We start from the raw sequence: 12,704 nt of genomic DNA, 5'->3' as shown, positions 1-12,704 counted from the left end.
TGATGGGGCTGGCCGTCAGAATGTGGAGGACACTGGGACTGGAGCTGGATACGGAGACATGCGCGTGGGCAGCAAATGCTGGACCCTGCGCTGATGACTAAAAGCAGCTGTGATAGGAACCCCTGGCCGGATTCCTCTCCCTCAGTGCCCCCGTGCCCACACCCTGGCTCTCTCGAGCACAGGTGCCAGCCGGAGGAGGAAGAGGGAAAACCCGAGTTGACTGAAGACCTGCTAGTGGGACAGAGTCCAAGCTGAATGGGCAAGACGGGGTATTCTACCATTAGGTACGATGGCACCGCGAGAGGGCAATGAAGTTCGGTTACTGAAAATTAGTGGCATAAGATTTGCTCCCCTGAGGCTGTGGTTTATGAAATCCATGCCCATGACAGCAAACAAGAGCCAGGGTGAAGACAGGGTGAGCTGGGGAAAGACGAAAAGACAGTTTGGGAAAGGCCACGAGCACCAGGAGATGGGATGCGGGCGAGAGGTGAATTCCACTGTTTGGCTGGTGTCATCCTGGGTGGCACCTCAAAACCAGGTGCAGGCCTCTCAGCCATGCAGGCGCGCGCGCGCGCGCACACGCACACACACACACACACACCCTTAGCATCCGGCAATCACAGCTCCCAACCCAAAGGAATTATCTGATGGTTGGAATCCATACTCTCCTCCTAAGCAAAGTATCCCACAAAGTTCAAGGTGGATGGTGTGTAAGATCACTTTATTTCCCAGGGCAAAGGTTATGTGGCACCCACTGGACCCCACATGAAGCATTAGAAGCCGACTATGCATATGTTCACAGATTACAGGAGCTGTCCCTCCTCTAGAAGTGCCGCTTTGTGTCATGGCTAATGGTAACCGTGCGACGTGCGGGGAATGACCCTGGACGCCACGACGGGGCGAGCTGTTCTGCCCAAACTCTCCTCTTTTAGCCAGGGAGGGCCTTTTACAGAAAGCCTTGTAGTTTTCACGATGAGACGACTATGCGTTAGAGCTTTGGCCCCAACTCACCACCAAACTTGAACTGTTTTGGGTCAACAGCCCCGTGAAACCTGGCAGAAGAAAAGACTATGTATTGTGAAACCGTCTAAACCCCCCGGTGGCTATTTCCACACAGACGTGGCGACGAAGCGCATTCTTCTGGATTAGTAACGAAAGCTCAGAAAGCAGAGAAGAGCCGCGTGGGCTTCGGCTGGCTGGCTCTCCCCTCAGGAGCCCTCCGCATCACCTCCCGGTAGGAGGGGCTTTTCACATCTTGGAGAGCCTGAGGTCGTAGGTGACCATGTTGAAGTTGTCCCAGGCAAAGAGCTTCTTCTCCAGGGGATTGTAGTCCACCATGCTGCTGTACTTGTAGCGGTTCTTGAAGGGGACAGTCAGGGCCCTGCTGCGCCCTGTGCCCGTGTCATACGCAAAGTTGATGGTGGCGTCGGGTGCCGAGTAGCTGCTGATGGTGTACAAGTGGCCGCAGATGATGAAGGCATTGGCCACTGACTGCTTTCGGATGTTAGTCTCCCAGGTTCGTTCAAGTTCCAGACTCTCCGGGTTCAGTTTGGAGAGGACGATGGCGCCTTTGGCCTCCTGGGTGCTGTAGATGACCCAGAGGCCCGTCTCGTCCACAGCCAGGTCAATGTCCGTGTAGCCGCCCCAGGAGTACGGGAACTGCCCGTGGTAGCCCGCCCCGGGGATTTCCTTCTCAGCCTTCACTGTCTCGGTGTTGAGCTCATATCTGATCACGGTTCTGGACTCGGCCCCCTGGAAGTAGAGGCTCCCCCGGTACACCACGGCGCCCGTGCTTTCCAGCGGCCTGGGCAGCACGTGAACCTTGGAAGGGTAGCCCTGCAGGAACTGGCTGCTGAGGTCGTACTCGAACACCTGGCGGATGTCCGTGCCCACGGTGTCGATTCGCCACGTGGTCTCCTGGGTGTAGGGGTAGGCGGGCTTCGGGTCTCTCATCCACACGCCGTACTTGCCCGTGATTGTCTCAGCTCTCCTCAGGGTGAGCGGCTCCCCTACCCAAACCAGTTCTCCGCATCCTGGTGAATGAAAGGCAAACCGACGGTAAAACGCCTTTCCACCACCTTTCCACCACGTGGAAGCGGTAAAAGCCAGAAGGCCGGAGACAGAGCATCTGGGTTTGAACTCAGGCTCCGCCAGGGCACCTGGGTGGCTCCGCCAGGTAGGCATCCGACTTTGGATTTCGCCTCAGGTCATGATCTCACGGTATTGTGAGTTCGAGCCCCAGGTCGGGATCTGCGCTGACATCATGGAGCCTGCTTGGGATTCTCTCTCTCTCTCTCTCTCTCTCTCTGCCCCTCTCCTGCTCGCACTCTCTCTTTCTCAGAAATAAATAATAAATTAAAAACTTTTATTTTTTTTTTCAACGTTTTTTATTTATTTTTGGGACAGAGAGAGAGCATGAACGGGGGAGGGGCAGAGAGAGAGGGAGACACAGAATTGGAAACAGGCTCCAGGCTCCGAGCCATCAGCCCACAGCCCGACGCGGGGCTTGAACCCACGGACCGCGAGATCGTGACCTGGCTGAAGTCGGACGCTTAACCGGCTGCGCCACCCAGGCGCCCCAATTAAAAACTTTTAAAGTCAGGCTCTGCTATCCGCTGGCTGTGTGACTTTCAGGTCCCTCAGCCCCCTCAACCTCGGCTCTCTCATTTGGAAAGGGGTATAGTGTTTTGGGTAGTAGACACGTTGGAAACTTTAAATGTAATTATACGTGTTAGGTGCTTGGCATAGAGTAAATGCCCAGTAAATATTATGTGCTCAATATGTCGTATGGATTGAACTTCTCCTACTCGCTGTCAGTTGTAAAGATGAAGGCTGTACCGAGGGCTTCAAACTGTGTTTCTAATATTTGATTTAAGCCGGGTGGGAACTCATGGGTATTCATCATACAACTGTTTATGACTTTCCTGTCTAATTTACTTCATTTTGAAAAATGAAACAAGAGGCTCCTGGGTAGCTCAGTCGGTTAAGCGTCTGACTTCAGTCCAGGTCATGATCTCACAGTTCGTGAGTTTGACCCCGCGTCAGGCTCTGTGCTGACAGCTCAGATCCTGGATCCTGCTTCGGATTCTGTGTCTCCCTTTCTCTCTGCTCCTCCCCTGCTCACGCTCTCTCTCTCTCCTTCAAAAATAAACAAACATCCCCCCCCCCCAAATTTTTTTAATTAAAAAAAAAAAAAAAAAGAAACAAAAATCAAGTCATTATAATAAACTCTATAAAATGAAGTTCTTCAAGCCCTAACCAATGGACCACATAGTTTAGGCACCATTTAAATACAATAAAACCTGAACATAATTTTTTAAATGTAGTGAAGAAATGGTTGAAAACTTAGATTCAGTGGAAATAAATGCAACGGATCTCTGTGCTTTTCTCAATGTCCTTCTAGAAAATGGGAAGTCTCTGCGGCTCATGTCTCAGGGAACCCTACTCTGGGTATTTCAAAACTTCCCACCACCATACATGCTCTTCTGCTTGGAATAATTGTCCGTGACACGGATAGTCACAGTTTCTGAAAACCACAGTGTTTGCCTTAAAGTCAGGCTTTCAGGGAACACTTGGGAGAGGGGGCAATACCTCAGGACCCAAAGTTCAGAAAAGATACCTTTAGTAACAGAGCCAGTTGGTTAAGCGGTTAAGCGTCCAACTTCAGCTCAGGTCATGATCTCACGGCTCACGAGTTCGAGCCCCGTGTCGGGCTCTGTGCTGACAGCTCAGAGCCTGGAGCCTGCTTGGGATTCTGTGTCTCCCTGTCTCTCTCTGCCCCGCCCCTGCTCATGTTCTGTCTGTCTCTCTCTCTCTCAAAAATAAACATTAAAAAAAATTCTTTTAAAAATAATTCTATGTGGCAATCAAGTGGGTGAAATAAACATATCTCTCCTCTTCCCACCACCCCTCACCCCTCCCTAAGCCTCCACCCTCTGCAGCCCAGCTGAGCCCACCACCCCCCACGTGGGTGATGAGATGTAAGGTTTTGCTAGGGAAAGGTGGACGCGTGCCAGCATGCCCTGGAAAGCTGGCAGAGAGGGGCTCTTCCTCTCCCCCCTCCCTCCTCTCTGCCAGGGCTCATTGATGACCTGCCCTCCCCCCAAAGTGGGCTGACCAGCTCTGAGCACAGAGCTAGTCACGGATCAAGACCACGTGTGTACAAAAGGGAAGAAATTTAATTTTATACCAGGGTCTCCCTCTTCACTCCTGGGATGGCCAGATGGACTCTCCTTCAGGATTCGGGAAGCAGGAACCTCAGTTAACTCTGACTTCAGTTCCTGGAAGTTGACGGTCTCCACGTTCCATTTAGAAACTATATTAAAAGAAAGAGACAAACTCGTACTATGAGGAAGAATGGCCCAATGACTATGTTGAGGATGGTATTTAAATAGGCTTCCAGAGATAAGATGATGTTTGAGATTTGTTTTAAAATAGTGCCTGGCTGGCTCAGTCAGAGGGCCTGTGACTCTTGATCTGGGGTCATGAGTTTGAGCCCCATGTTGGGTGTAAAGATTAATTAAATAAATAAAACTTTAAAAGGAGATAACAAGGGACGCTTGGGTGGCTCAGTCAGTTATGTATCCCACTCTTGATTTCGGCTCAGGTTATGACCCCAGCCGGGGTCATGGGATCAAGCCCCGAGTTGGCTCCACACTGAACATGGAGCCTGCTTAAGATTCTGTCTCCCTCTGGGGCACCCGGGTGGCTCAGTCGGTTGAGTGTCCGACTTCGGCTCAGGTCGTGATCTCACGGTTCATGACATTGAGCCCCACCTCAGGCTCTGTGCTGACAGCTCAGAGCCTGGAGCCTGCTTTGGATTCTGTGTCTCCCTCTCTCTCTGCCCCTCCCCTGCTCACACTCTCTCTCCCTCTCTCACAAACAAACATTAAAAAAAAAAAACTCATCGGACAGCTGTCAGAACTGGGGTTCATGTTCTCTCTACTGTTATGAATGTGTGGAAGATTTCCATGATAAAAAGCTCACAAATAATACATTGCATAGCGACATGCCTAGCCCAGAGTAGGGTATTCAAAATAAAATAAAGTAAGCTCGTGCCCCTTAAAATAATTCCCACTAGCGGGTCTAATTTATTAGCAGGTGATTCTGGGATATTCAGAAGGCCCTTAGCATTTTCTGGGATGCCTGAAATTCAACAATTAACAACTCCCTGCATGACATAAGGTTCTTCCTGGTCATGATGCAAATGTTCCTATAAGAAGTAATACATTCAGCTCTACATGGTCAATTGAAATATGCTGTCAGAACCCTTTCTGAGACCAGTTTTGGACCAGGAGAAAGTGTGCAGGGCTCCTATAGGAATTTGTGGGCGGGGGCGGGGGTTGTGCATAGAGAAGGGAAGGGGGTTGTAGGAGACACTGGTGAGACCTAAAGTTACCACACCGTGTCACACACTGCTACTCTGGGTTAGGGTTAGTGTTCTACAGGAGTCCCTGGATCCAACAAAAAAGCAGCAGCCACCGCAGGTATGTCTGGTGAGGCCAGCAGATCAGGAGCCGATCACTGATGAAAAGAACTGATCCCAAGGAGGGATGATTAACAGGTATTTATAGCTCTTTCCACCTTTTGAAGCAGTTTCATATAAGTTCTTTATGTGATCTGATACTTTCACAGCTTTTAAAAAAAAATGGAAGAAGGCTTTAGGGCTGCAGTCCGCACCTCATGTAATTATTGCCACCACTTACTACGTGCCTCTTGCGAGCCGGGGACTGTGCTAGGAGCTCGCTGTCATTACCTCTCTTCCACATAACAGTCCTGATGCGGACGATATTCTCTTTGTTTTGCAGAAAAGGAAACTGAGGCCCAGGGAGGTTAAGTAACTTGCCCGAGGCCACACAGCTGGTTAGTGGTGGGACTAGGATTTGAACCCGGGTCTGTCTAGGCCATGGCAATTGTGAACCTTTCCTCCCTGCGGTGGGGAGGTTGGTCGGTTATAAATTGATGGCCCCTCGGTGCCAAATGCACACTTCCATATATGTTTTCTGAAAAACGAGGCATTTCTCCTTTCAAGTGAGCACGATGTCAGGCTTCCTCAGTAGAGGGCGCTGGGGGGAGATTGTGGAAGGAAGTTGTGAGGGGGTGGTGTGGAGGGAGGCTGGGTTGGCCGTGTGAGGGTGAGGACATCTGGTGGAGTCCTGCCCCCGCCAAGACTCGGTTCCTCTGCGACCCTGCAGCCTCGGCCCGATCATGACCTTTCCACAGCCCTGTCAACACGGAACCCAGAGTCCCTGCAGAGGCCCTCCGTGCTCTGCCGGCCTCCTCTACAGGCCCCCAGCTGGCTCCGCAGCCGTCCCTGACCCCAGTGTCCCACACCACGGTCACCCTCCGGAGACGGCCATTCGGCTCCAGCCTGGACAAAGTGGCCAGCTTCTCTGCTATCCGATGGGCTGGCCCTCACTTTCCTCTGTGAGGCCTGACCTGGTCCAAGTTTGTCCTTCCTCTGGGACCTTCCCTCAGCCCGAAGGTGCCAGGTAGAGCTTACTTATTCAGCTCATATTGTGCTTTCATTCTACCTGATTCTTTCTATTAAGAGGCCCTGGCGGGGACGCCTAGATGACTCAGCCAGTTAAACGTTGGACTTTTGCTCACGTCATGATCTCATGGCTCATGGGTTCAAGCCCTGCATCGGGCTCTGTGCTGACAGCTCAGAGCCTGGAGCCTGCTTCGGATTCTGTGTCTCCTTCTCTCTCTGCCCTCCCCCTCACACTCTGTCTCTCTCAAAAATAAACATTAAAAAAAAAAAAAAAGAGGCCCTGGGGCACCTGGGGGGCTCAGTTGGTTAAGCATCTGACTCTTGATTTCAGCTCAGGGCATGATCTCACGGCGGTGAGTTTCAGTCACCAGTCGGGTTCCCAGCTGAGCTGAGCGTGGGGACTGCTTGGGATTCTCTCCCTCCTTCTGCCCCTCCCCCACTAATTCTCTCTGTCTCTCTCTCTCTGTCTTTCTCTCTGTCTCTCTCTCAAGCATATAAAAATAAATAAATAAAAATTAAAAAATAAAATAAACACTAAAAGGCCATGACATAACCCGCAGCATGGAGTCTATGCCCTGACTGGACGCAGACCCGTACCTGAGGCTTTTCCAGCAGCTTCAGACAAGCTGCTCAGAACTGGGGGGAGTGACTCACTCCTGGACTCGAGCTCAGATGCCAGCGGGTGGCACGCACAGCTCCCAGGTGGCACACACTAGGGAGCCCAGGCTTCTGGCCAGCTGCCAAAGAAGAGGTGGCCCCGGTGTGTGGCTGCTGCTGAGTTCCTTTCCTGGTCCCACCGAGGTCCTCACAGCTCTGCGCAGAGGGCCCTTTTCTTCCTCCGTCCCCCTTCCCTCTCTTCCTCTCTCTCCCCTGTCTCTCTGCCCCATCCCCACGCCTCTCCTCCCTCTTTGCCAGAACCACACCTCACTTGCTTTCTTAGCAGTAAATGAGAATCATAGTGAAGCATTAAGTCAGGGAATGGCTTCCAGAACGACAGCAAGGCCCTTTCTCGGTTGGCAGGTGGGATGGTAGGCTGACAAGTCAGCTGGCTGCTTCTTGCTTGTTTCAGCCAGGAGCATCTGGCAATGGTGAGCTCCCAGGGCAGAGCCGTCTGGCATGAAGACAGAGGCCTGTGGGAGAGGATGCATGGGGGGGGGGGGGGCAAAGGTGGGAAGCAGCTGTGTGAAGGAGCCGGGACTGGGACTGGGCCCCAGTCGTAGCTTCCTAGTTCGGGCTTGCCACGTCCCTGCTGTGTGACTTTGGGCAAGTTGCTCGACCTCTCTGAGCCTCAGTATTCTTAGTTCAAACTATAAACGAAATGTCCTCGATAAAAATGTGTCAAAATCAAAATTTCTCTGGAATGTTGAAAAATCGCTCACATTTCCTTCCGTACGTGGGGAGAAAACAAAAAGAGGTTATGAAAATATTAAGGGCTGTATTGTATCCAATAGCTAAAAAATTTTTAGGGCTTTTATTTGTTTGTTTCTCTTAAGATTCAGTCCTTCCGTGGTTGAGAAGTTCATGCCTATTGCAAAATTCTGGAAAATTTCTGCATGCTCTACCCTTTGTCCCTTACCTCTGCTTTGCAGACACATTCTAGGGAGCTTAAGCCAGAAACTCCCAGGAAAGTGAAGATTAGCCAGCAGACTAATGTCCCGGGTGTTACGCCAACATGTACTGTCTCTGGGATCAATGTGCATGCCAAAATATTATGTACGGGTAAACGTTATAATCATTAAACGGCGTTTTAAAACAGTAGGGCAGCAGGAGCGCAAGAAGCCCTTCGTCACGACGCATTTACTGCGCTCAGCGTGCTGCCTGCTTCTGCCCGCTACCTCTCATCTGCGTGGTCACCCCCACAGGGGATTGCTATCTGCAGCCCTTGCCTTGAACACCTCTGGTGCTCCTCCTCCATGTCCTGCCCACCTTTTCCCAGCCATTGCCGTGGCAGCCTGTCGTGTGCAGGTGTCATCGGCCGGGACCTGGCTTCCGCTGCCCTGCCCCAGCTTCTCTGACTCCACAAGAGCCAGTCTGGTGCACACATCTGTGCATCGTGGGAGCGGGATCCACAAATGAATGCTCCCTCCTTCGGCTGCATTCTTTTTTTCTTTGTTTAAAATGTTTATTCATTTTTGAGAGAGAGCACAAGTGGGGAGGGAAAGAGAGAGACAGGGAGAGAGAGAATCCCAACCTAAGCAGGAGTTTCACTGCCCACACGGAGCCCGACGCGGGGCTCGAACTCACGAACCGTGAGATCATGACCTGAGCTGAAGTCGGACACTCAACTGACTGAACCACCCAGGTGCCCTCGTTCTACACAGCTCCCTGGCAGGGCTTGGTGGGGTCAAGCCTCCACCATCCACTGTGGGGACCCACTGGGGAATGCCCCCTCCCTCCTTATGTGCTCGCTTTCCTTCTCTGACTCACTCTCCCCTGCCCCTGATTCCTGATCTCCCTGGGATTAGACCCACGTAAATCAGTGCATAAAAGCCCCCACCCCAGGCTTCTCTCTGGGGAGTACAGACTGAAGCAGACGCAAAGTAAAGGGAAAAGTGGGCTTCTCTTGGGACACTACTAACTGACTCTGAGAGATCTTGTGGTAATCTGTGTTTTTCTCTTGGGGCTTATTTAATAGGTTTCCAGACACTTTGCTGCAAAATTATTACGACAAAGTTGTATATATACTATCTCAACTCTCTCACACATGCGCGCGTGTGCGCACACACACACGCACACACACATACACACACATGAACAAGGGGTTTCTGTGATTCTAAGAAGATCTTTTTTCTATGTAACAGTTACACCATAAAGACAGCGGTGGTGACAGTCTGAATGGCAGACGAAGAAAAAGTCCACCTTCTGTGGCCTCCCTGGGCTGGGCTCTCACAGCCTCCCTTGCCCTCGCCCTCAGTTCTTGCTGCCCCTGCATTGAGCACAGCCGCACTTAACCTCCAGCTGCCCAGAAAGCCCTTTCTTTACCCTCAGATTTAAGACCTCGAAGCCTATCTTTGGTTCCAAACATTTCTTTCCCTGATGTTTAAATGCACACTTCCTGTTTTTTACCATTAGGTTCTATAAACCAGGGGTCACCTCAGGGTCCCTGAAGGGCTGCTGGACCTCAGGAAGGGGAGGAACTGAATTTGAGTTTTGGCTCTGCCTTTAGCTGGCTAGGTGGCCATGGACCAGCTCTGGGCCTCAGTTTCCACATCTGCACAAATGAGCCAGTGGATCAGATGTTTTCCAGGCCACTTTTGCAGCTCTACGTTCTTGTGCTAATGTAATTTCCTGCTCATGAAAAAAAAACCCATGGCTAAAAAGAGTTTCCAAGCTTGGAGTTCACTCTAATGGGCTGTTGTCCTTATTTCAAAAGTAGAGTAGCTGGAAAGAACAAAAAGAAATGTAAAATTAGAGAACACATCTCATAAATTCCCCAAGGCTTGTTAAATGACCACAGAACAATACAAGGCTGTTTATTTGCCTCTGTTTCGACACACACACACACACACACACACACGGGTTTTTGTTGAGAATGTGACTCCATTCGCTTAACAGTCTGAAATAAGTAATCTTCATAATGTTCCTATTAATACTAATTCTTTTATTTGTGCTCAAAGACTCGAGTTCAGCAAGTTTTAGTGCAACCACTGATCACCAAGCAACCCGGGGCCCTTCGGGCCTCATTTTCTTTTGTTGTAAAATTTAGCATCAAATCTCTTCCAACTACAGCAATAAGGGGTCTTTAAAAATCCTTTCCACCTTAGAGTTATTTCGTGAGCCCCACAAACATCCTTCACGGTAGACATTCTCATTAGCACGTAAGGGGTAAGAAGTCAAGGTCCAGAGGGTAAAGGACTTGCCCAAGGTCACATACAGGCTTTGATGTTTGTCAGTCTCGCTTATTTGCAGACTTTGCCTTTTATGTAGAAAGCCTTTTTAGAAAATAATTTCCCATTGTTTTATTCTGATCTCCAAGCCTTTTGAAAAGTTGAAAGAATAGTACAATAAGTCCCCCCCTCCTCGCCACGTGCTGTTCACAGAGAGTCACCAGTTGTGAAAACTTTGGTGCATTTTTTTACCTTCCTTTCTGTCACTCTTTCCATATTTACAGTCTTTGCTGAACCGCCTGAAAGGAAATTGCAACCATTCTGACACCTTTCCCCTAAGGACTTGAGTATGTACTCTCGGAAGATACTCTCCCTAACCACCACACCATCTCTCGCCCAAGAAACTGAGCAGTCATCAATAGCATGACCGTAGAAGCAGCCGATATTCAAATATCATCAGTGATTCCAAGCCTGTCCCTTGTAGCTTTTTTTCCCCTGGATGTAGGAGCCAGTCCAGAGCCAGGCACTGCATTTGGCCACCGCATCTCTCTAGCCTCCTTCAATCTAGAACAATCCACCTGTCCCCTTTCTTTCTTGATGGTGACATCTCTGAAGAGTCTGGACTAACTGTCCCACAGCTGGATTTCCTTGCTTGTTTCCTCCCGATTGGAAAACTTCTCCAACAGTGAATATTTGGGAGCACAGCTTCAAAAAAAGTGACACAAATACTATCTTCCCAACTAATGGGGAAAGTGTGCCCCCCGTTGCAGCCAACACTCACGGACTCACCTTCAAGCAGGAACAAGGACGAACAGCCCAGCATCTTAGAAAGAGCCACCTCAAGGAGTTGCCTGGTGACTTAAAAGCAGAGGTCCTCGGATTGGGCAAAGAGGCCGAAAATTCGCAAAGACAACATATTGAGGAACCCGACAAAGAGTCACCACCTCTTTATTTTGCCAAGAAAGGACATGAAAAAATCCCCACCGTCTATCATGATTTCCTAAATCGATTGTCAGGTCATTTTAACAACAAGAGGCAGGAATCACAGTCTCCAAAGAAAGATCCACCGAAGGGGTAGTTTTCTAAAAAGCCTAGTTGGGAACCTTCTACTGATCATCTACATATACGTCTCACCTGGTCTCCTATTTCTCATTTTACCGTCACTGTGAGAACTGTCCCGGAAGCCACAAGAGCTCGGGACCGCTGACCTGAACAGAGCTCCCAGGAGCGAGATGACTAGTAACCTGTGAGGCTGATTGCTCCCCTGGATTCGTCTGCCTCGTGCTGGACGTGCAGCCTCCGGGAGAGAGGGGAGGGCGGGAGAGCAAGCCTGGACCACCTGTAACAGGTCACTATGAGCCATGCCACCTTTTGGACTCGGGGACCCCTTCACCCCACATTCTTACCTTCCCTGGAACCTGATGGCACATCCTGAGGGGTGCTGCGGGCCTGGGGACACTGGCCCCTTCTCAGCCTTGCCACCTCCTGGCTGCTGCTGTCCAGCCTCTGGGCCAGATCCTCGTTCTCTTCCCTCAGTCGCCTCTTCTCTTCCTCCAGAGCTGACTTGTCCCGGAGGAGGTTGCTGTAGGAAGCCTCCAGCTCCCTGTTTTGGCTTTCCAGCTGTTCTCGCTCCCTTCTCATGGCGCCCAGCTCCCTCTGCAGCCCCTCCTGGGTCGCCGAGGGCCCAGCAGCCTCGTCCAGGGTCAGCTGGTGGACAAGGCCCTCCAGGGACCTGAGCCGGGCTTTGGTGGACTCCAGGTCTGCCCGCTGGGCACTGCTGTCTCTCTGCAGGTCCTGGATGGCTGACATGGCCTGGCCCTGCTCGGGGCAGCTGGACTCGTTGGGGCTGGCCACACTGAAGGTGTACTGGCATCGGCCACTCCGGTCATTGGCCTTCCGGAGCTGGGCTGTCCTGGCCCCTAAACCCCATACCAGACAGGCCAGAAGTAGCAGCTGGATGGCTGGCATCTTGGGCCTGCAGCGGCAGTGATGTGCAGAGACCGGGCAAGGCTTCCCCAGGACAGCTCTCCTCCTCTGGGAGGTGTCTGGATGGGTGGCCCTGCCGGTGCATGCCTTGGCTTCACAGAGATTTATATATACTGGAGAGCCACCCCTGCACTGGAGGGGGGAGGTGGCCACGTGAGGCTGGGTGGGGCCATGCACAGGGGAATTGTTTTCTCACGGCCAGCAAAAACTCTTAGAATATGACACTCCAGAAGTCTGTTTTGAATTTCTTTGAAAAAAGAACGTCTTGCTTTATGCACCCCGTATCCCTCTGATATTCTCCCCCATATTCCCACCCTGTCTTGTGCCCACGCATTCACACGCGCCTACTTCATCCGACGGGAACTACTTGTGTGTCAGTTTCAATAAGGATTTATTTC

The 12,704-nt window shown here is 51.1% G+C and overlaps 1 protein-coding gene across 1 annotated transcript; it reads right to left on the bottom strand.

Annotated features, from left to right (window-relative positions):
- Window positions 1–704: 704 nt before the first annotated feature.
- On the bottom strand, window positions 705–12,405 carry MYOC (myocilin). The gene is made up of 3 exons (XM_015062273.2): window positions 11,727–12,405; window positions 4,190–4,315; window positions 705–2,033 (listed from the first exon to the last, which is right to left on the bottom strand). The coding sequence occupies exons 1-3, from the start codon at window positions 12,286–12,288 to the stop codon at window positions 1,249–1,251; spliced, it is 1,473 nt and encodes a 490-aa protein (XP_014917759.1). The 5' UTR covers window positions 12,289–12,405; the 3' UTR covers window positions 705–1,248.
- Window positions 12,406–12,704: the final 299 nt, after the last annotated feature.

Source organism: Acinonyx jubatus, chromosome E4 (genome assembly GCF_027475565.1).
Source record: "Acinonyx jubatus isolate Ajub_Pintada_27869175 chromosome E4, VMU_Ajub_asm_v1.0, whole genome shotgun sequence".
Taxonomy (NCBI): domain Eukaryota; kingdom Metazoa; phylum Chordata; class Mammalia; order Carnivora; family Felidae; genus Acinonyx; species Acinonyx jubatus.
This window is presented reverse-complemented; position numbering and strand designations above follow the sequence as displayed.

What these genes read in the sequence shown, in the direction of transcription:
- MYOC (XM_015062273.2), bottom strand. Translation starts at nt 12,288, where the DNA reads ATGCCAGCCATCCAGCTGCTACTTCTGGCCTGTCTGGTATGGGGTTTA. An exon ending in GCCATCAGGTTCCAGGGAAG is followed by an intron (nt 4,316 to 11,726) that starts GTAAGAATGTGG and finishes CTTTTAATATAG; the next exon opens with TTTCTAAATGGAACGTGGAG. An exon ending in GAGTGAAGAGGGAGACCCTG is followed by an intron (nt 2,034 to 4,189) that starts GTATAAAATTAA and finishes TTCATTCACCAG; the next exon opens with GATGCGGAGAACTGGTTTGG.